Source organism: Pseudorasbora parva, chromosome 7 (assembly GCF_024679245.1).
Source record: "Pseudorasbora parva isolate DD20220531a chromosome 7, ASM2467924v1, whole genome shotgun sequence".
Classification (NCBI taxonomy): domain Eukaryota; kingdom Metazoa; phylum Chordata; class Actinopteri; order Cypriniformes; family Gobionidae; genus Pseudorasbora; species Pseudorasbora parva.
In genome coordinates this window covers 44,622,037-44,647,033 of record NC_090178.1, presented here as the reverse complement: position 1 = coordinate 44,647,033, position 24,997 = coordinate 44,622,037, and the positions used below count along the sequence as shown (strand labels likewise).

The 24,997-nt window shown below is 41.1% G+C and overlaps 2 protein-coding genes across 4 annotated transcripts in view; one reads left to right on the top strand and one right to left on the bottom strand.

The window, feature by feature from the left end:
• Window positions 1-12,721, bottom strand: part of rpa2 (replication protein A2) — a 50,309-nt gene extending 37,588 nt beyond the window's left edge. Inside the window, exons 1-4 of the mRNA XM_067449328.1 lie at window positions 12,583-12,721; window positions 12,271-12,362; window positions 11,370-11,471; window positions 7,965-8,078 (exon numbers count right to left, since the gene is read on the bottom strand). Coding sequence (XP_067305429.1) covers window positions 7,965-8,078; window positions 11,370-11,471; window positions 12,271-12,362; window positions 12,583-12,595 — 321 coding nt within the window. The 5' untranslated portion in view covers window positions 12,596-12,721. The remainder of the gene's footprint in view (window positions 1-7,964; window positions 8,079-11,369; window positions 11,472-12,270; window positions 12,363-12,582) is intronic.
• Window positions 12,722-13,181: 460 nt separating this feature from the next.
• Window positions 13,182-24,997, top strand: part of ube3d (ubiquitin protein ligase E3D) — a 59,777-nt gene continuing 47,961 nt past the window's right edge. For all 3 annotated transcript variants that reach the window (XM_067449319.1, XM_067449318.1, XM_067449320.1), the window contains exons 1-2: window positions 13,182-13,316; window positions 14,822-15,021. In XM_067449319.1, the coding sequence (XP_067305420.1) occupies window positions 13,240-13,316; window positions 14,822-15,021 (277 nt within the window). In that variant the 5' untranslated portion in view covers window positions 13,182-13,239. The remainder of the gene's footprint in view (window positions 13,317-14,821; window positions 15,022-24,997) is intronic.

The window sequence follows — 24,997 nt, the reverse complement described above, 5'->3', positions numbered from 1 at the left end:
CAAATATTTATTTAGCACATTGCAACAACCCACAGTATAAAATAAAATTCAAACTAAAATGTTTAACATGACCTCACTCATGTGTACATTAAATAATAATCTACAGGCCTACTGGCCTGCAGAAAGGTACAGAAATTGAATAAAGTAATCAAATGTAAAATAACTGCATGTTTAACTGTTTAAATTAAAAATTAATCCTTACTAAACTTACAAAAGCTATTCAATCAAGAGCAGTGAGTGATGTCCTTTTGTTTGACATTAAACGGAGCAGTAAAGGCTACTTCCCCTTTAAGACCTAATAGAAGGATATGCTCGTCTTTCTGGACTGTATAACGTTCACTTAAGGCATATTCAGACTATGTCTGCTTGGATACTCATCAAGATGGACATGTTGACATACTTTTTGTGTGCGTTTGTCCGTTTAAGCGCAAGACTTGAAAGAGAACTCACTATTTGCGCGCTGTGAGAGGAGTGTTCTTATTCGCGATCAAGAGCATTGTTTAATGTCAAACTAAGTATAAGGACATCACTCAGGCAGCAGTAAAGGCTACTGCGCCTTTAAGACCTGATGCAGGGATATGCTCGTCTTTCTCGACTGTGCATACTATACAGTTCACTTGTGTGCTTAGCGCATCTTAGGGTCTGCTCTCTCTCCTCTCTACAGGACATTTACCTCAAACGCTGCAAAAGCAGAGCTGTTAAAATCATCAAAGTTTCCATCCACCCCAGAAACAATCTTTTCACTTTACTACCATCTGGTAAGCGCTTTCGTAGTCTGATGGCAAAAACCGAGAGAGGAAGAGCTTCTTCCCGAAGGCCATCAGGCTCCTTAACTCAAAACCTGCCCCTTAACATTTTTATGTCTCCACTTCGTCAGTAAGATCTCCATCTTTCACTACCTCACTTTCTGACAGTGTCACCTGTTTGCACTTGCACAACCTTTTGTTCATGCCCGTGTATCTTAATATTAAAGAGTACAGTATAATGCACATATGCACATTGCCTCTTCTACATCCCTGGGTATCTTATTATTTAGGACTGTAGTTTACACTCATGCTAATTATTTCCATTCTATATTTAATTCTACGATATACATCATTTTTATATGATTCTTATAGTTTTATTGTTTAAATGTATTTTTTATTTATTTTATTTCTATATTTATGTATATTTTCAGCTGTGTTGTATTTAATTAGATTTTTTTATAATTGCACTGTCCATGGAAACGGACCTGACTCACATTTCACTGCTGGTTATATATGCCTATATAATTGTGTATGTGACAAATAAATACAACTTGAACTTGAACTTAATGTCCCGCTGCCAATTTATATTGTATCCATGTAAAGAAATGGATTCAACCATAAATATAAACTAAAACTTTCCTTTAAATGAAAATAATAATAATTGTAAGCTATTTCAATGAGTAAATACACATTAAACGAACAACAGCAATGCTAGAGTTTCCTCAGTGTGGCTGAGCTCACTGTTGTGACATCATCAGTGAGCTCACTGTTGTGACATCATCAGTGAGCTCACTGTTGTGACATCATAGTGGAGATTCCGTTCAGCACGAAGCTGCAAATCTGACTCTCGTTCGCTGTCGGTGTTTGAGGAGCGAAGAGATCGAAAGACTTTCGACACTTTCTGCAGATATCCACGACAGATACTGAAGCCACTCGCAGCATTCAGTGTCTATAATGGCGCTGTTTTGCAGTGTATCTCGACTTTTTGAGCGTTTTGCTCACTTCTTGCTAGGAAGCGAGACACGAGCACAGCAGTCAGAACCTGCGGCAGAGAAACTTCCAGAGCAGTGTGAGGCCTTCGACTACACTGCCAATGACAAGAAGTGCAGGAAGAGACGCCGCAAGGTGCCTGAGAAGTACCCGCTTGGAGAGAGAGAGGAGGAAAGAGAGGGGAAGGACAATAAGGGAGGCCGTCATGAAGATGAGGCTGAAATAACACCCGAAAAGATAAAGAATAGAGGATGTGCACAGCAGAAAAAACGAGAGATGCACAGCCTGGAAAAGTTGATGGAGGGAGGAAGTGAGCTTAGAGAAGAAGGAGAAAAGAAAAGGAAGAAGAGAAAACGGAAGCAGCCAAAGGTCAAAGAACCAACGCCGCTTCTTGTGGAGGTCAAACCTCTGCCTTCTACCATCCGATGTTCCTTCCTAAAGCCAATAGAGGGAGAACTGCCAATGCTCCCAAGTGTCTCCGGACACCTCGATCTACCAGCCGCTCACCTCAAACCCCTGCCGCCAGTGACAAAACCTGAGCGGCCTCAGAATCCAGATCCAGAACCCGATGAACGCTTTTCCATCTCTTCATCCCAAGTGCGTCGTCCCAAAAGACTTCCTCCGAGCCCCACTCCTGTACCCGATGAAGCCGTTGCTCTGGGACGTCCTCTCAGCCGGAAGCCTCAGCCGTTCCCTTCTTCCCAGTTTGAGCCCCCTCCAGAACTCATGCTGATCGACATAGAGGATGAGGAGAGCGAGTATGTGGAGTACACGGGGAAGACCTTCCGGGCCAGTGACTTACGCAAGTCTGAACGCCCCCAAACGCCGGAGGCCGAAATCAGGCAGAGAAGGATGCTTGCTTGGTTGGAGGTGGACGAGGACGAGGTGCAGGAGGAAGCATGGTCAGTGGAAGTGGTCCGGGCATTCGAGGAAGAGGACTATGACCCCAGTGAAATGGGAGACTCCGAGGCCATAGAAGGCCCTTCGGATGATGACCCTCAGATCGCAGAGTTCATGAGGAAGCTCTTCTGCGAAGCCTCTCCTGACGGTCCCAAGAACGAGACCCAGAACAATATGAACCAGACAAAGAGAAAAAGAAAAGTGCCATTTTCTCTGTTCACCTGGGCAGAGAAGAAGGCTCAGAAAAAGAAGGAGAAGAAAATTATCAAGGAGAAGGAGCAAAGAGAAAAAGAGTTGCTGCTTGATCGGTACATGAACGATTCGAAACTAAAGCACTTGTGGATCAACAAACACAACCGCAACTACAACTCTTCCTAAAGCAGTTCACCGTCCCTCACTCCCTCCTCACCTTTAACCGGTGTAAATAAAAATGTCTGCATACTAAAAGTTGAAAGATTCATGACTCTTCCTGATTCAGGCCCTTCATAGATAAGACACATTTTTACTTAATTTAATTTAGCGAAATTAGGTATGTTTTGTGTTCAATCAGCCTAATATATTTAAAACTGAAGTTTACTTAATTAATTTGCGTTAAAACTACATGAAATATTTGTGTTGACATAACTAACTGGATCTGTAGTTCCCAGCATGCTTTGCAAGGGACTGCGCTAGGAGAGAAAATGAATGGGTTAAAGTGATATTTTATGTGTTTTTCAGTAAAGGGAAAGATGGTATTAGTTTATGTTAGTGTTTAATGTTCAGTTATGTTGGACATTGGGGAGTTTCTGTAATTTGGTTGCCATTATGCAGAAGAGTGGTGTCTGTGTTTAGGCTGAGGGCACTTATGTACAAATTCATTGGATGTAATTCCTGCCCTCAATTAAATATTTTTAGCTTGTCCAATAAGTTATTTTTGCATTTTAATTTTAAAAATATGCTTGTTGTTATTTAAAAGTTTTAAAGGCAAATTAAATTGATAACAGTGTTCACCTTACATAATAAACTTTTATAAACTTAACATAACATCATTAAGTAAACGGCACATATAAATATTATGTAACAGTGACAAATTCAAATGTATTTACTCAAAGAAATTGTGCTTTACTTTATTTTATTTTTTTTCATATAACTAAATGTGGTGTGGCAAGCAGCGTGGCGAGGGACCGCGAGAGCGGCCGGTGACGAGCGGTAATGAGTACCAGCTGCCTAACACACCGGTCTCGTCTCACAGCCAAGGGACGGGAGCATAAAAGGAGGAGCGAAGGCAGCGGAGGACGAGAGAGGACCAGGCCTGGATTTTATGTTATGTTTTGTTTGTGTGTTTGCGGGCAGTCGTCCGTGAGGGGCTGCCTGCGGTTTTACTTTCGTTTTGTTTAGTTATTTTGAATTAATAAATGTTGTCTCCACGACAGGGGCTGAATCTGAAATCGACCCCCTATACCCTGAAATAGGGCATTATTTGAAGGGACGGCCATTTGTAGTGTTGTCCGACACCATAGTGGACATGTTCGAGTGCAGATATTCAGTCTCACGTTGCACCGCAGTAACGAGTGTACAGCCGATTTACAAACAGCTGTCCGACGTCACGCACTCGTCTTCATTCACTCCTTCAAGTTGTATTAGTGAACAAAAGTAGGGTGTGTTATGCGTGTCTTAAAGATGAAAGTTTAAAGATTGAGGTTAATTCACTGAGCTTGTGCTCAAACTTTAATGCACAAACCAATCCCATGCATCACCAAAACATCCTGCCTCTCTTCCTCACGTTACCCTATCCCATGGTCCTAAACCTAGATATTTCCCTCTGCTGGATACATTAGGCATTACAGTTAATCTACTGCATATCAACAGTCTATCTATGATATCAATCTCTATGATATCAACACAGGGAATAGTGATTGAGGGTTATGCATGTGCGCACGCAGTGCGTGTGTGTGTGTGTGTGTGTGCTTGTTTTTGTGACATATCAGGACAAAAATGTGTATAATAACATGTGTATGACACAGGTATTACAGAAAATGGTGACATATCAGGACATTACCCCATGTCCCCACTTTTCAAAATGCTTATAAATCACACAGGAGGAGTTTTTTTGAAAAAGTAAAAATGCAGAATGTTTCCTGTGATGGGTAGCTTTAGGGATAGGGGCAGTGTAAGGGGATAGACAATACGGTTTGTACAGTATAAAACCCATTACGCCTATGGAATGTCCCCACAATTCACAAAAACAAACGTGTGTGTTCGCGCCGATCTGTTGGGGTGTGTGAGAGTCTGTGAGAGAGAGAGTTTGTGTGCACATGTATGTTTGAGTGTGTTTTAAGGACAATTACAAAGCAATTGATTGTTTTTTTTTTACTCTGAAACAATTTTCGAGTTGCGTTGTGGTAAAAATAGCTACGGGTAACGCCAGCTGATTGAGGAGTGCAACCATTCTACGTCATCAACCTAGAACGCAAACAAGATGGCGCCGCCCATGGTCCAAATCAGGGATGGAAATTAGCACCCGCCACCAGCCAAATGCGGGTGATTTTGCTTTGTGGCGGGTAAACTCGCTTCACCTACCGGCCACCGTGGCGGGTAAATAAAAATAGCATACTGTTTCCCCTCTTTATAAACTGTGTTCAGTGAATGCGAGTGCGGCCGCACTATGTATGTCCGAATATGACCAGTCGTTTTCGCCGTCATTACCCGGATGTAGTGCCAGAAGACGCGAATAATAACCATAATAACTCGCGCGCACTGAGAGAAGATCCGTCACTGTCATCCGGAAGCGCGCACCCGTCTCACAGCGCGCAAATATTGAGTTCTCTTTCAAGTCTTGTGCTTAAACGGACAAACTCACACAAAAAGTATGCCAACATGTTCATCTTGATGAGAATTCTAGCAGACATAGTCTGAATATGCCTTAAGTGAACTTTATACAGTCGTGAAAGACGAGCATATCCTTCTATTAGGTCTTAAAGGGGCAGTAGCTTTTACTGCTATGTTTAATGTCAAACAAACGATAAGGACATCACTCACTGCTCTTGACTGAATAGCTTTTGTAAGTTTAATAAGGAATAATCTTTCATTTAAACAGTTAAATATGCAGTTATTTTACATTTGATTACTTTATTACATTTCTGTAGGCTAGTAGACCTGTACATTATTATTTAATGTACACATGAGTGAGATCAAGTTAAACATTTTACTTTGAATTTTATTTTATACTGTTTGATGTTGCAATGTGCTAAATAAATATTTGCATAATTTGTAATTGATTTATTATTTTAAACTTTAATATTAATTAATGCAATTGCAATGCCTTGATTTTTAGTAAAGTTACTCAGTCATAGCATTAGCCATAAATGCAATGGATAATTGGCATCATTTCTTTTAGTGCTTCGGTTTCAGCCAATAATTTTTATTTCGATGCATCCCTACTGACAATGTTCTGCTCGGTATGTCGTCAACACGCTTCAGAAGATGCCAAAACTAGTAGTTTCATTGTTGGTGCTAAAAACCTAAAACTGGAAGCCATAAAAGAATCATCCAAATGCCACATCCAGGTAAAAAAAAAAAAAAAAGAGAGAGAACATAGAGCCCTACTCATTTAATGAAATGTATATCAGTTCATGGTTTGTGTGTGTATAAGAGTGAAAAAATTTCAGTATTTCATTGAGATTAAATAAACAGCTTAAGTATTGTAGAGCTTGTAGTATTAATTTTCACGTGCAGTTACACATTGTCGGTTAAAAACAAGAAAGTGGCTGGTAAAAACATTGAGTGGCTGGTAGACTTTGAAATCCACCAGCCACAGTGGCCGGTGGACAAAAAAGTTAATTTCCATCCCTGGTCCAAATATAAAATCGATTTTTTAAATAACGTAGATCTTTCATGGGTTTTCTACTACATAATTCAGTAAGAGACATCATTTATGTTATATTAAGCCATACAAGTCTCAACACCAGGGGATCCCTTTAATAGGTTTAATGAAATTTAATAGCCTCATGAAAGATAGATCTCAGTGTCTTACTTAAATGATGTGTTAACTCTTGAAAAATATGATTGTTCAACCCAAAAATGTGACATTTACTCACCCTAAGGTCATTCCAAACCTAAATAAATGTATTTATGTGTAGCATAAAATAAATAATTTGAGTTGTTTTTTATTCATACAGTATTCAAATGTAGCCTAATCAAAATGGCTTGGTTGCCAACATTCTTCAAAACCTCTTATTTTGTGTTTCACAGAAGTCATGCAGGTTTGGAAGGACACGAGAGTGGGTACATGATGACAACATTTAAAAGCAGTAAATTTACTTTACTGCATCCTAGCTCAAAATCATCAGTGCTTTACTGTCAAGGGCATTTCCTGGTGACAAAAAAGCAATATTAAGTTTATCTGCATTTGCAGCAAATTCGATAATATCTATCATTATTTGTCCTAGTTTTATTTATATACTGCAATTTAAGGCCCCAACCCCAGCAAAAACATTCACGGGGAACTCATGGGCCGGATGTGCTGGGTATGCCAGAGCCGAATTTTAGCCCCAGTCCAGCCCTGCTTAAGGCATATTTAGACGATGTCTGCTTGGATACTCATCAAGATGGACATGTTGACATACTTCTTGTGTGAGTTGGTCCTCTTAAGCGCAAGACTTGAAAGAGAACTCAATATTTGCGCGCTGTGCGACGAGTGCGCGCTCTCGGATGATGCACAGCGTCAGATCCACTCACTCCGCGAGTCTCACAGCGCGTCGTCACGCGAGTGATGACGGAGAAAACGACTGGTCACATGCATACATACGGCAGCACTCGCATGCATTGAACAAAGTTTACAAAGAGGTGAAACAGCTCGGTAGGTGAAGCGAGTTTCCCCGCCACAACTCGAAATCAGCCGCATTTGGCTGGTGGCGGTGCTAATTTCCATCCCTGGTGCGCACGCTCCGAGCCGATCTCAGACTGAGCGCCCCGTTGTTTTTTAATACTTATGGGGATGAAAATAAATATATTCATAAATATTTTTGGAACAAAATACTTTCAAAATTTAAGACTTTATAAAGCCGTGATAAGACTTTTTAATACTTTATAAGGGTCTTAATTTTCCCAAAATTGATTTATCACCTTTTAATACTTTTCAAGACCCCGCGGATACCCTGAACTAAAGACTTTTCGGCTATATGAAGGATGCAGTACTACTCTATAGGTACTCAAAACTGACATGAGATTGACTGAAACACCTTTGTGTTAACTTTGAGCGTTAAAACCTTCAATGACTTTATTTACTAAATCCTGTGACTTGGAAATCACATTTTAAAATGATTACAACACAGGCATCGGAGCAGGTACCTCTGTGTCGATCCACTGCTTGACGTCCATCGGAGCTGCCGACATGTCGTCCACCTTGTACTGGATGTTGATTGTGGATTTATCAGTGCTTCTGATAATGCCAACAATAGTTACCTAGCCGGAGTCAGACAAAACAGTCATCAAAAGGGATGGATGAATCAGTGTAATCAATCATGTTTCTGTGTTTTACCATTATAAGCTCAGGCGTTTTTGATAATGTTGAGTGCACTCACAGTGATATTTAACCTTGTTTTGGCATTAACATGACTTCTCAAGTTTATAACTTGACTCTAAGCTAGTGTATTTTCTCTTTTTCAGATGTAGTGGATTCAGTTCCTGATGTTTTTAGATGAATCCCCTTAACCCTTTTAAACCAGGTGTGTCATCACCGACACATCTAACCAAGCTGTATTCATGTTACCATAACTCTTTAAACGTTTACACTATCAAAATAATTCAGTAGACATCATGAGCCAATATTCTGCAATATTACAGTATATTATGATTTTCATCAGCAAATCACTGCGGCTTTCAAGGGGAGCGGGACGGAGGAGATACGGAGCGTGGGAAGTTTGACAGGTTTAGAGGATTTTTAGAGGACAGAGTAAACAAGGCGATTCCGTTTATTTTAGACGCTTGGAAGGAGGCCGAGTGGGACTCTTCAGACCTGGAGTCTTCAGATGCTGAGGAGGCATTTACTGCTGGCCTTGATCCAGACATGGATTGGTAAGTGATGCTTGCTTTTTTTCAGAAGAAGCTGTGAGAAATGTCAGTAAAATAGACATAGAGTCAGTGTTTCAGTTTTTAATACCACGGTTTCGCACATCTTAAGCCGGGTGCACACTGTGCGATTTTGCCCACGATTTGGCTGTCTGAGACAAATTCAGCAAAACCTAAAAGATTCCTCTGATCCTAGGCTAAAATCTGACGCCTTTGGTCGTTAGTCTGACATGTTCACCGGCAGCCGATTAATAAGCGCTGCGATCAAATTTTACCTCAGACGAAATTCTGGCAGTGTAAGAAGATTTGGCACACAATCCTGCAGTGTGACTTCTCCTATGATGATCGTCAAACATCTCGGTTTTTCAAGACAAACTATGACCAAAACGAGAGCTAGAGATTTCTTTGTAGCCAGCATTTCAGTCCCGCGTGCAATGCAGCTCACTGTCACCGAAACCGTCATTCATCGATGATATATAACTCCGGACGAGTTTTCTTGCGCTCGTCCCTTTTTAGAGCAGCTTGACTATCGTGCAGTCTGACATTAATGCCAACATGTGACATGGCTTACAGCGGCGATCATGTTCGTACAGTCTGACAAGGGACATTCGCAAAGGATTTTGGAAGAAAAAAAAGGACCCATTAGAATGTGTGTGGTATGAGTGTGTGCATATGTATTTTGGACATTGGGGGGGAATCGTGACGTAGGATGGTACGTCCAACGGCTCACTATCCACGCCCCTGGCACGAGCTCACCACACCCTAAGAAATATTTCACATGATGAGAACGGCTTCAGTCCGGTATGAGCGCTCGTGTTACATGAAGTAGAAACATTATGAATGAAACTCTCGTCACTTCCTTTCAACATCCTAATGAAGGAAATGCAGATAAATAATGCAGTTGTAAGTACATGTTAGGCTTTTCTTGTGATATTTTGTCGCCCGTCATGTCTACAGCTAATTTTTATACTTCGGACACTTTCAGACAAACCCTGACATGCGCTGCTGCTTCGCTAACATGAATGAATGAATGAATGAATGAATGAAAGCATCGTCGGCATCGAGAGTTAACGCAGTTTGAGCCAGCATCTTGATTGATAAGGCTCTGTGTAATAATGGATGACATTTCACCCTCCTCCACTTCAGGTGAAGGTGGTGAAGAAAAGTCCTCTACTTTAGATGACCGCTCTGTTGCAAAGCTACTGTCCTCACTCCAGTCACTATCCATCTTTGCGAGTCTGACAGCTGTCAAACAAGTTGTCACTACGGGTCTCAGGTAGACGCCCTGCAAGTAAGTCTTTTAACTTCTCAAACTAATTCCTATGAAAGTTAAGCTGTCAAAGGCATGAACTGTAAACGCGCCCGACTGAACAGGCGCTGTGAATCTATGCTGCGGACGAGTCTACCTCAGCTCTCAGCATGAGCGCATCCATGACTGTCAATATATCTGACTCCAGCACCGTTTTGGGCTGTGAGACTCCCTCAGCTGCCTAATCACATATTGAACAGACACTTTCAGTTTTTAATTGTAGTGTCTGTTCTCTAACTGAACTGATTTTATGAAAATGAACGGGGTTGCGGTGGGAAAGTGAAAGTGATTCAGTAATCCAGTAGCGGTGGCTTGTAGGGCAGCGAAGCATTCTGGGAATTGTAGTCTTTCATCCCCATGAGACAAAAATAGATTTTCTGTCTTTTCTCAGTCTAGAAGGCACCAAATAAAAAAATAATTTCACATTTCTACTACATTAATGACCCAGTTTAAATACAGATTCATCTTCCCAGTGCTGAAGTACTCCTTAAATAAGATAACCCCTTTGTGAGGGACCCCGATCCTAAAATGTCTATTAATCTGTCCGTTATAAACACCCAAATTATACCCAGAAACATTAATTACAGAAATATTATTTTAAATCTAGAATTAGTTCTATTTACATTACTTATTTTGTTCTACTGACTGTAATGAATTATTGTATTTTTTTATTTTTATATATTTTCTAATTTTATCAATTTTGTATTTATATATTAATACTTTTTTATATCCATTTAATAGATGAATAACTAACCACTAATGTTTATTTAAAAAATACTTTTTTTAATTTATTTGTTTAGATCTAATTTATTGCTTTACTCATTTATTTTTATTAATTATCTATCATCATACATTTTTAGTTTTCCTGTAGAGTTTTTCAAGGGCCCCGTCACTCCCTTGCGGCCCCCAGGGGTCCCTGGACCTGTTTGAAAACCCCTGCTCCAGAGCATTTGATTCTGATTGGTCAAAACAGTAACAGGCACCGTTAAAGGGTTAGTTCACCCAAAAATAAAAATGAACCCATGATTTACTCACCCTCAAGTCATTCTAGGTGTATATGACATTCTTCTTTCAGATGATTAAAGTCTAGTTAAAGTTATATTAAAAATGTTCTGGCTCTTCCAAGCTTTATAATGGCAGTGAATTTTTAATCCATAAAAGTGCATCTATCCATCATATAACTGCTAAACATAAAACTACACAAACGACATAAAACTGCTCCACACGGCTAATAATTGGGAGGGTTAATAAAGCCCTTCTGAAGTGAGGCAGCATTGCATACCAGTTACGCTTGTCAGACGTATCGTAAGCATTTTAAACTGCGAGAGGCGCTACACTTTTTCCGTAAGTTTAATATGTACGGCGATAAGACTCACCTGTGCGATCTCTACCTCTCCCACTTTAAAGACGTCCTCCGCCTGCACCGCACACATCAGCTGGGAAACCGTGCAGGGAACAATCTGCTGCGCTCGCGTCCTCTGCACGACACAACAGACATTTCATTTCATGACTTAACAGGAAAACCTACACACTCTTTTACTCATTATTTTTTATGACAATTAAGTGGCATTGATTGAAAAAAACACTCATTCTAGTGAGCAAAATCGGTACACGCTCCTGAGTAACAGATGGTGTATTTAATATTTTTGGTCTTTTTTCTGGAGAGACAGACTGGAAATAATTAATACATCTGATAGAAGAGAGTTTTGATGACTTTGAAAGCCTTTAATTAAAGTAAAGCAAATACCACAAAACTATTTATTATATTCCCTTAAAATTTTAAAAAAAAAATCCACATTAACGAGAATGGGTGATTTTAATGTGCTAAACTGTCATAATGTCTTTATTCCTAAATAGGCCTTTTTTAGGAAACATATATATATATATATATATATATATATATATATATATATATATATATATATATATATATATATATATATATATATAAACTTTAGATCACTACATTAGTTAACAAGAAATAACAGTGAAAAGTACTTCCAAATCTTATATTTTAATTTCAACATTTTTCATTATTAAAATCAAAAGTTGTATATGTGCATGATTTAATGGACCTAAACTAACATGAACTTACTATAAACAGTTGTATTTTCATTAAGGTTATCAGAGATTAATAAATAATAATAATAATGCACACAACTAATGTTAACAAATAAGACCTTATTGTGAAATGTTACCATACATAAATTGACAGACAGACAGACAGACAGATAGATAGATAGATAAAACATTATTGGCAGGTTGAGTCAGACTAACCCCTTTCTTGTCTCCTCCCTGAGAGGCGGCTGGTGATCCAAATCCTCCTGGAGACTGTGTATATCCACCCACACTGGCCTCACCATATTTGCCTGCGGAAATACAAGGAAAATACAAGTTTCTATCAAGACTGTTACACGGGAGAAAGTAACAACATCCTCACAGCGACCAATGACTGTGTTTGAAGCAACAGGCATGAAGTCCCTGACCACACACGGCTACATAACTCACTGTTCAACTCAGCTCGGACCTCAGATTAGCGGCATATCAAGCCAGATATTGTTACACACAAATCATTAATAAAACACATACCTTGGTTCCACATTTTGCTCGCGATTGTTTTTCTTCAGAATACGAACTAGACCGACAAAACACTCGAAAATCTCCCGCCACCGCTGATCGCACACTGTTTGACGTCACGTCAAGTCCGCGCGCTGACAGTGCGCATGCGCATTACCGCGAAAGTGCTTTTGCCAGATTTGTTTTACACACCAGATCTTCTTCTGAACCTTTTCTTTATTTTAATTTATTTAATATCCATCTTACATATAAGTTGGTCTCTTTGAGAAGTTTTTAATGGGTGAGCTTTTTAACTAACGGAAATGATTAAATACGTTTACATATAAAATCGTATTCACAGTTGTTCTAGTGTGTTTAGGCCCAATTAGTTATTTAATATCTGCCCTTTTAATAAATACCAGAGGAGCATTGTAAATGCTAACATAATACATCAACTATACAGTAGGTAAACATAAAATATGTTATTTTAATATATACATATATATATATATATATACTAAGTGTATGTTATCTGCGTAGAGAAAAAGTATAAAATAAAATAAACTACGTTATATAGAGGATAAACTTTTAATTTGAAGTGGTTTTCTTGCCTGACGTCACGAGTGTGTCGCGTAGATTTGTTGTCATGTTGTTTTTTTACGTCGCGTGGAGTTCTGTAACGGAATATAAATGGAAGAGACTGCGAAACAAGACCTCGTCTTTCTTGAGCTCAGACAGAAGCTGCAAAGTGGCCTTTTGTTCATTCGGTAAAGTGTGGTTTTTCTCTCGTTTACTGATCTTCAGTCATTGGTTCAGTAACGTTAGTGGATGTGAGTGAAGGAGCAAGAAGCACTGAATAAATAAGCGTGTCATCATCACTCATCAGAGTGGTGTGAGGCTTTACTAAGCTTCAACCCCTTAAGCTAACGTTACACTTAAAATCATGCATATACTGTTGGTAATTGTAACACATCCTGATAGCTAGCATATTGCCAGAATACCTGTTATTCAGCGGTTTGAATATTTTTTTCTCTACAGTTTGTATATTTTCAGAATGCAAGTTACGACGGGTCACGTAACAACACAAGCTAATACTATAAATGTGATATAATATTAAGAAGAAATTCTGTACAGTATGTACACGGTGAATGGTTTCAGACAGGGCTGGTGACTGTAGCTTTACGCTCAAACTCTGACACTAGATGGTAGTATTGGTCAAGTGTGTGTGTGTGTGTGAGAGAGAGAGAGAGAGAGAGAGAGAGAGAGAGAGAGAGAGAGAGAGAGAGAGAGAGTCAAGAGTCTGTGAGGAGTGTTGGTGTGTGTGTGTGTGTGTGTGTGAGAGAGAGTTTTTGTTTGTTTATGTGAGAGTATGATTGAGAGAGAGTGTGTTTGTGTGTGACATTGTGTGTGTGAGGAGAGAGAGAGAGAGAGAGAGAGAGAGAGAGAGAGAAAGGGTGTGTGTGTGTGTGTGTGTGTGTGAGTGAGAGAGAGAGAGAGAGAGAGAGAGAGAGAGAGAGAGAGAGAGAGAGAGAAAGAGAAAGAGAGGCGAGAGACAGTGTGTGTACCATCCTTTTGGATGAGATGTTAAACCTGGCTCTCTGTGGTTATTAAACATCCCATATCACCCTCTCTACTCTCCACCTATCACTGGTGTGTGTTGAGTGCGCGGGCGCCATTGAACTGTAGCTGCCGTTATCAGAGAGACCCCTGTCATGAGTGTGAAGTGCTTTGGGTGTACAGTATTACATGAAAGCGCTGTATAAATGCCTCATTCATTCATTCATTCATTCAAAATTGAAAATGTCTGAAAAGGTTCCTGGGTTAAGTTATACAACTGGTGGATTATTGTAGGGAGGGATTGAGAGAAAAAAGGTTATTTGGAAATGTCTCCATGAACTACAGTCTCTGATGCAGCCCTGTAGTGTCTAAATGTAAGAATTTGACATAAATACATGACATACATATGGTTAGGAAGCAATGTGTCTCATTAGCATCCAGAAATGAAAGACACGAAACAAAAACCTCCAGAAATGTTATTTGTATTAAATTCACCAAGTAGCTTGTCCTCGGTCCCACAGTTTTTCTCCAGACATGAATACACTCGAATCCTGTGTCCTGTTGACAAGGCGTGTGCTGATTAATTCTATGAAATAAATTATATGACTATGAAAGAAACTCCAGGCTGGACTCTTTTCAACTTCAGTAACTACACAGTAAATCAAATGTAGTTGTCATAGTCACCGATGTTTCCCCACTGTCTTTACTCTCACAGCGGTGACATTGGGGACGGCGCAGATGTGAAAATCGAGTCCAAACGAGCTTCCACCCTGAACATCCAGACAGCGGACGGGACCTATCAGGTGAACTTAACACCAGGAGTGAATCTAGTGGAGACGGCATGCCAGAAAAGCCCCGGATCCACTGATCATGAGTCTCACTTCAGACTCCGTCTGCGGGTGGAGCAGCAGTCAGGTACATGCTGAGCTCTTTCTACAGATCCACCAGAGTTGATTTGATATAACCGATACCAATTATTTCCAATTTATTATACCAATTTATTTGTTTGTTTATATGCCCGATAACTGATATATAGAACCAGGATTTATTAACTGTTATAAAAATTATATCTAGAGGTTGATCGGTTTTGCAGATTAATCGGCACAAGTAGCGATTGCTGGAAAAATTGGAGAGTACAAATACACAAACAAATTTTTTTTCTTTTCTTTTTTTCTCTGCTGTAAGTGTTTTCATATCATTATAAAGTGATTCATTTGTTGAGTAGATGCTGCATTAGTGAAGGTATTTGGTACTTGGTTTTTATTTTGATTGTATACTGTATGTAATGTAGACTTAAAAATTAAGCTTTTCTCCGTGATAGTTTAATTCACAAGATTGGACACCAGTTATTTTGCCAAGAGATTTTCTTTTTTATTATTTTATATGTCAGCATAGGAGAGAGAGACAATTTTCTGAGGGAGATTGTCTTCATTCCAGCTTTCTCTGGTCTAAAGTGTTGGGTTTTTAATATGCTGGAAAACTGCATTGCCAGACAAACAAGTGATGTCCATGAAAATGGAATGTACAAGTCAACATATAGACGGAATATATAACAAACCGTTAAGTCTACATTAGCATGGAATGTATAACAAAACGCTGAGTACACTTATGCATTAACTTCACACTACGCACATCACTTCACACTCCAGTGTATTCAAGCATATAATTATTACAAATGATTATGAATACTAATAAAAAGTAATAATTCAGATACAACACGATAAACAACAATTTTTAGTCTTCAGTAACTCTTGGTTGTGTTTTTTTGTAAATCAGTTTTGCCATCAATATAGCCACAGATGCTGACATGGCATTAATTTAAACTATACTCGGCTGCAACAACTATTCGATAAAATCGGTAATAATCGATAATTAAAATCACTGACAACGATTCTCATTATCTATTAGTTGGGTCTACCCTTCCAACAGTTGGGTCAAAGTATAGCACTGAATAACGCATTTCTATGGACTAAATTAAAGAAAAAGTGGAGTGGAAAGGTACATGATCCAAGCCCCCAAAACATGAGACTTCTTTATTTTAAGCAAATGCATTACAGTTTACGTAACAGTAGATCCACTTTTTTTATTATGTGGCCTCAACTACTATGTACTAACTTTCAAATAAAACATTTGAAAGAATGCAGCACATACATTTTTTACATTTGTACTTGCATTTAAAAAAAAAATCCTGCATGTAATTACATCTGTAATTAATTTATGTAGTTACATTTATAATGTCCCTATCTTTACTCTTAAACTGACCCACACCACCACACCTGTCCCTAACTCTACCCTTAAACTGACCCACACCACCACACCTGTCCCTAACTCTACCCTTAAACTGACCCACACCACCACACCTGACCCTAACTCTACCCTTAAACTGACCCACACCACCACACCTGACCCTAACTCTACCCTTAAACTGACCCACACCTCCACACCTGACCCTAACTCTACCCTTAAACTGACCAACACCACCACACCTGTCCCTAACTCTACCCTTAAACTGACCCACACCACCACACCTGACCCTAACTCTACCCTTAAACTGACCCACACCACCACACCTGACCCTAACTCTACCCTTAAACTGACCCACACCACCACACCTGTCCCTAACTCTACCCTTAAACTGACCCACACCACCACACCTGTCCCTAACTCTACCCTTAAACTGACCCACACCACCACACCTGACCCTAACTTTACCCTTAAACTGACCCACACCACCACACCTGACCCTAACTCTACCCTTAAACTGACCCACACCACCACACCTGTCCCTAACTTTACCCTTAAACTGACCCACACCACCACACCTGTCCCTAACTCTACCCTTAAACTGAGCCACACCACCACACCTGACCCTAACTTTACCCTTAAACTGACCCACACCACCACACCTGTCCCTAACTTTACCCTTAAACTGACCCACACCACCACACCTGACCCTAACTTTACCCTTAAACTGACCCACACCACCACACCTGTCCCTAACTCTACCCTTAAACTGAGCCACACCACCACACCTGTCCCTAACTTTACCCTTAAACTGACCCACACCACCACACCTGACCCTAACTTTACCCTTAAACTGACCCACACCACCACACCTGTCCCTAACTTTACCCTTAAACTGACCCACACCACCACACCTGACCCTAACTCTACCCTTAAACTGACCCACACCACCACACCTGACCCTAACTTTACCCTTAAACTGACCCACACCACCACACCTGTCCCTAACTCTACCCTTAAACTGACCCACACCACCACACCTGTCCCTAACTCTACCCTTAAACTGACCCACACCACCACACCTGACCCTAACTTTACCCTTAAACTGACCCACACCACCACACCTGTCCCTAACTTTACCCTTAAACTGACCCACACCACCACACCTGACCCTAACTCTACCCTTAAACTGACCCACACCTCCACACCTGACCCTAACTCTACCCTTAAACTGACCCACACCACCACACCTGTCCCTAACTCTACCCTTAAACTGACCCACACCACCACACCTGTCCCTAACTCTACCCTTAAACTGACCCACACCACCACACCTGACCCTAACTTTACCCTTAAACTGACCCACACCACCACACCTGACCCTAACTCTACCCTTAAACTGACCCACACCACCACACCTGTCCCTAACTTTACCCTTAAACTGACCCACACCACCACACCTGTCCCTAACTTTACCCTTAAACTGAGCCACACCACCACACCTGACCCTAACTTTACCCTTAAACTGACCCACACCACCACACCTGTCCCTAACTTTACCCTTAAACTGACCCACACCACCACACCTGTCCCTAACTCTACCCTTAAACTGAGCCACACCACCACACCTGACCCTAACTTTACCCTTAAACTGACCCACACCACCACACCTGTCCCTAACTTTACCCTTAAACTGACCCACACCACCACACCTGACCCTAACTTTACCCTTAAACTGACCCACACCACCACACCTGTCCCTAACTCTACCCTTAAACTGAGCCACACCACCACACCTGTCCCTAACTTTACCCTTAAACTGACCCACACCACCACACCTGACCCTAACTTTACCCTTAAACTGACCCACACCACCACACCTGTCCCTAACTTTACCCTTAAACTGACCCACACCACCACACCTGACCCTAACTCTACCCTTAAACTGACCCACACCACCACACCTGTCCCTAACTCTACCCTTAAACTGACCCACACCACCACACCTGTCCCTAACTCTACCCTTAAACTGACCCACACCACCACACCTGACCCTAACTTTACCCTTAAACTGACCCACACCACCACACCTGTCCCTAACTTTACCCTTAAACTGACCCACACCACCACACCTGACCCTAACTCTACCCTTAAACTGACCCACACCAGCACACCTGACCCTAACTCTACCCTTAAACTGACCCACACCACCACACCTGTCCCTAACTCTACCCTTAAACTGACCCACACCACCACACCTGTCCCTAACTCTACCCTTAAACTGACCCACACCACCACACCTGAACCTAACTTTACCCTTAAACTGACCCACACCACCACACCTGTCCCTAACTTTACTCTTAAACTGACCCACACCACCACACCTGTCCTTAACTCTACCCTTAAACTGACCAACACCACCACACCTGTCCCTAACTCTACCCTTAAACTGACCAACACCACCACACCTGTCCCTAACTCTACCCTTAAACTGATCCACACCACCACACCTGACCCTAACTCTACCCTTAAACTGACCCACACCACCACACCTGACCCTAACTTTACCCTTAAACTGACCCACACCACCACACCTGTCCCTAACTTTACCCTTAAACTGACCCACACCACCACACCTGAACCTAACTTTACCCTTAAACTGACCCACACCACCACACCTGACCCTAACTTTACCCTTAAACTGACCCACATCACCACACCTATCCCTAACTCTACCCTTAAACTGACCCACACCACCACACCTGTCCCTAACTCTACCCTTAAACTGACCCACACCACCACAACTGTCCCTAACTCTACCCTTAAACTGACCCACACCACCACACCTGTCCCTAACTCTACCCTTAAACTGACCAACACCACCACACCTGTCCCTAACTCTACCCTTAAACTGACCAACACCACCACACCTGTCCCTAACTCTACCCTTAAACTGACCAACACCACCACACCTGACCCTAACTCTACCCTTAAACTGACCAACACCACCACACCTGTCCCTAACTCTACCCTTAAACTGACCCACACCACCACACCTGACCCTAACTTTACCCTTAAACTGACCCACACCACCACACCTGTCCCTAACTCTACCCTTAAACTGACCCACACCACCACACCTGACCCTAACTCTACCCTTAAACTGACCCACACCTGAACCTAACTTTACCCTTAAACTGACCCACACCACCACACCTGACCCTAACTCTACCCTTAAACTGACCCACACCACCACACCTGACCCTAACTCTACCCTTTAACTGACCCACACCACCACACCTGTCCCTAACTTTACTCTTAAACTGACCCACACCACCACACCTGTCCCTAACTCTACCCTTAAACTGACCCACACCACCACACCTGACCCTAACTCTACCCTTAAACTGACCCACACCACCACACCTGACCCTAACTTTACCCTTAAACTGACCCACACCACCACACCTGTCCCTAACTCTACCCTTAAACTGACCCACACCACCACACCTGACCCTAACTCTACCCTTAAACTGACCCACACCACCACACCTGTCCCTAACTCTACCCTTAAACTGACCCACACCACCACACCTGTCCCTAACTCTACCCTTAAACTCACCCACACCACCACACCTGTCCCTAACTCTACCCTTAAACTGACCCACACCACCACACCTGACCCTAACTCTACCCTTAAACTGACCCACACCACCACACCTGTCCCTAACTCTACCCTTAAACTGACCCACACCACCACACCTGAACCTAACTTTACCCTTAAACTGACCCACACCACCACACCTGTCCCTAACTTTACCCTTAAACTGACCCACACCACCACACCTGACCCTAACTTTACCCTTAAACTGACCCACACCACCACACCTGTCCCTAACTTTACTCTTAAACTGACCCACACCACCACACCTGTCCCTAACTTTACCCTTAAACTGACCCACACCACCACACCTGTCCCTAACTCTACCCTTAAACTGACCCACACCACCACACCTGTCCCTAACTCTACCCTTAAACTGACCCACACCACCACACCTGACCCTAACTCTACTCTTAAACTGACCCACACCACCACACCTGTCCCTAACTCTACCCTTAAACTGACCCACACCACCACACCTGACCCTAATTCTACCCTTAAACTGACCCACACCACCACACCTGTCCCTAACTTTACCCTTAAACTGACCCACACCACCACACCTGTCCCTAACTTTACCCTTAAACTGACCCACACCACCACACCTGTCCCTAACTTTACCCTTAAACTGACCCACACCACCACACCTGTCCCTAACTCTACCCTTAAACTGACCCACACCACCACACCTGTCCCTAACTTTACCCTTAAACTGACCCACACCACCACACCTGTCCCTAACTCTACCCTTAAACTGACCCACACCACCACACCTGTCCCTAACTCTACCCTTAAACTGACCCACACCACCACACCTGTCCCTAACTTTACCCTTAAACTGACCCACACCACCACACCTGTCTCTAACTTTACCCTTAAACTGACCCACACCACCACACCTGTCCCTAACTTTAAAGGTGCCCTAGAATGAGTTGAAACAATATGTTAAATTGTTCCCTGATATCTACATACATGTGGCTTATTAAAGGGCAAAAAATCATCGGGACTGCAGGTAAACATGCGACACTCGAGGATAGCAAAAACGGCAGATCATTGACACACGTCATGTTCCAGGCTGTGCAGGGGATGTGGGGACTTTTCTACCCTTCCCACAGATAAAAAATGTCAACAGTCTTGGTTGATGTTTATTATAATCGGATGTTATAATGGATAAGTTTAAAGGTGCCCTAGAATGAAAAATTTAATTAACCTTGCCATAGTGAAATAACAAGGTCAGTACAGGGACATCACATACTGTGAGTCTCAAACACAGTTGCCTCCTCCTTCTTATGTAAATCTCGTGCATGATAAAAAACACCACCACACCTTTCCCTAACATTACACTTTAAAGGGTTAGTTCACCCAAACAAAAAATTCTGTCATTAATTACTTACCCTGATGTCTTTCGACACCCGTAAGACCTCTGTTCATCTTCGGGAACACAAATGAAGATATTTGTGTTGAAATCCGATGGCTCAGAAAGGTCTTCATTGACACCAATGTCATTTCCTCTCAAACTTTATTTTGAAATCAACAATTGAATATAATTGTAAGACGTTTCTTATAGGCTATTTAAAGGATAAAGAAATTACAGTAACAGGTAATGTGTCTATAGAGAGCATTATTATATCCAGCTGGTCATTTTAATATTTAATTTTTATATTTCAGTACATTTTAATGATTCAGTGCTCATTTTTGCAATAAAGTTCTGCACTATTATATGCTTGTTTTCGTCCAGTACCCATTTACAATCTATCGGTTGATGAATTGGTTATCGGTCAATGTGGGCCAACCTAGCTATCGTTATCGTTAAATCCACTATCAGTCCACCTCTGATTATAACAGCACTGAACTGAACAAAGTGTTTCATTTAATACTTTTTAAATACTGTAATGTATGAAATGTCACTCCTATCATACGTACAAAACAAATCACACATCTAAATCTAAATTAATAAATGAAAGAGTGCAAAAAAATTAATATATAGTGCCCTGTCACTAAAATGTTTAAATAATATATTTGATCAGGTAAACAAACAGTTATAAAATCCTCATTATTATCTTAAAAAGCATCAGTGAAGCTGATATTACAGAACCAATACCAGATTATGGGAAAAATGCTTAAATATCAGTCAATTTCTTGCTCTTTCAGATTATTATCCATGAGCACTTTCTCCCCAAACCCTGGCCAGCATCTGGAGGTCAGAGAGTCTTTAAAGAGTGACTCTTATTTGATTCTGATGGGATTTCCTTGAAGGAATTTGAGTAAGAAGTGTGTGAGCTGTGCGCACACACACACCAGATTAACAGAGATGAATGTAGAACAAAGAAATCTCCAGTAATGTGACCTGCTGCTCAGCCTAAGCTCAACTTCATGTCAGAACAACTCCAGTCAACTGACTCAAAACAACATGTTCCAGAAAACCCAGTTCACCCCTTAAAGCACTCAGGATTTCTGAACACAAAAAATAGAAGAAGAGGGAGAAAAAAGGTTTAGCATGGAAACGTAAAAATGTGCAAAGAAAGACTCAAAATCTCTCTCTACCTCTCTATCTGGTCATTATAATTGGGATTCCAAAAAAAGTTGAGACACTGTACAAAATGTGAATAAAAAAGAATGCAATAATTTACAAATCTCATAAATGTATATTTCATTCCCAATATAATAAAGATAACATATCAAATGTTGAAAATGAGACATTTTGAAATGGCATGCCAAATATTGGCTCATTCTGGATTTCATGAGAGCTACACATTCCAAAAAAAGGTAGCAATAAGAGACCGGAAAAAATAAATGTGCATATTAAGGAACAGCTGGATGACCAATTTGCAACTTATTAGGTCAATTGGCAACATGATTGGGTATAAAAAGAGCCTCTCAGGGCCCGTCCACACGAAGCCAGAGCTTTCCCAATCTGATCTCTTTTTTTTCTCGTTTCAAGAAATATCTGCGTACACACAAGATCACTGAAACGGACTCAAAACGATGTAGTATACATGCCAGACCAGTATGTGGCGCTGTAATTCTGCCACAGAAATACACTAAAAATGAAGAAGAGTTGTGGCAAGAAGGGTTATAGCAAAATCTCACAATAAAATAACAACAGATGTGTTTTATTAACGCCTACACCTTCCCCAACCCTAAACCTACCCTTACAATAATGCAAATACGGTAATTAAATGATGCAATATTGATGTATGCATACCCAGTGCCCGTAATTGTATCCCTTTAGTCTTTCACCGTGCCGGACTAAGTGATGACATCACCGGTTCATCAAAATATACGGATTGGCTGTACACACGAAAATGCAAGAATGTTGTTTTCAGATTTATCACCTCTGGGACCCCGGTTTCAGAAAATATTGGATTCATGCGTCCAAAACGCCGGATCCGTGTGGACGAAACACTGATACGGTACAAAATGTATACTAATACAGCTAAACGCGTCTCCATGTGGACGGGGCCTCAGAGTGGCAGTCTCTCTCAGAAGTTGAGATGGCCAGAGGATCACCAATTCCCCTAATGCTGCGGCGAAAAATAGTGGAGCAATATCAGAAAGGAGCTTCTCAGAGAAAAATTGCAAAGAGTTTATCATCTACAGTGCAGAATCTGGAACGATCTCTGTGCGTAAGGGTCAAGGCCGGAAAACCATACTGGATGCCGTGATCTTCAGGCCCTTAGACGGCACTGCATCACATACAAGACTGCTGCTGTAATGCAAATCACAACATGAGCACAATCAAAAACATTGTCTGTGAACACAATTCACCATGGCATCCACCGTTGCCGGCTAAAACTCTATAGGTCAAAAAAGAAGCCATATCTAAACATGATCCAGAAGCACAGACTTTTTCTCTGGCATTTTCTCAAATGTGAAAGGTATATCCAAGTTCTAGAACAACATATGCTCCCATCCAGACGTCGTACATCCCTTTCAGAGAAGACCTTGCATTTTCCAACATGAGACAATGCCAGACCAAATTCAAATTAAAAATGCTAATGCTGGACAGCTGCATGTGTGTATCGATCCGAAGCCCCTCAACAAAGCGCTCGAGAAACCATGATCCATTACCCACAGTCGAGGATGTACTGCCAGATTTGAATGGAGCACAGGTTTTTTCAGTCTGTGATGTGAACAATGGATTTTGGCATGTGGAATTAGAGGAAAAATCCAGTTTCCTCACAACATTTGCCACACCTATGGGACGTTATCGGTGGCTTCGATTGCCATTGGGAATCAGTCCAGCACCAGACATTTTTCAAAGGAAACTGAACCAGGCAATGGAAAGAATCCCAGGTGTAAATAAACATTGCAGATGATATACTAGTGGTAGGGAAAGGAGGCAATGATGAGGAGGCAATACAAGATCACGACAATAATATGAGGATGCTGCTGGCCATATCCTTATACTGAATGCCACTAAAAAAGCACAGGACTAATAAGTTCAAACCTAATAGCCTATTACAACAGATTTCCTCAAATAAAAGCTAGACTATAACTTTATACGCCAGCACGTTACGGTATTGTTGTTCATTACCACGGCAACCATTTGCGTGTCAGGGTTTGTCTGAAAGCCTCTGAAGTATAAAAATGATCTGTAGACATGACGGGCGGCAAAATATCACAAGAAAAGCCTAATATGTACTTACAACTGCATTATTTATCTGCATTTTCTTCATTGCTAAGAGCAAAGAAAAATGTACGTATAATTTTAGTACTTCAGGTCATTTTGACCCGCGAGGGAAGGATTTGTTACAAAGTGCGAGGGAAGGATTAGGGAAATGTAGTAATAAAATGGTAACATGAATAGCTTCTATGTAATGAGTTTTGGATATTCACTCAGTACATCGAAACTTTTCACAATACACAGTATGGTTTTTGAGGTAATGTTCCACCTTCTCAAGTTTAACCGACCCAGTATGTGAAAATAGTATTCAGGTCTTTTTTATATATACATTTTATACGTTTTTTTTTTTTTTTTTTGCA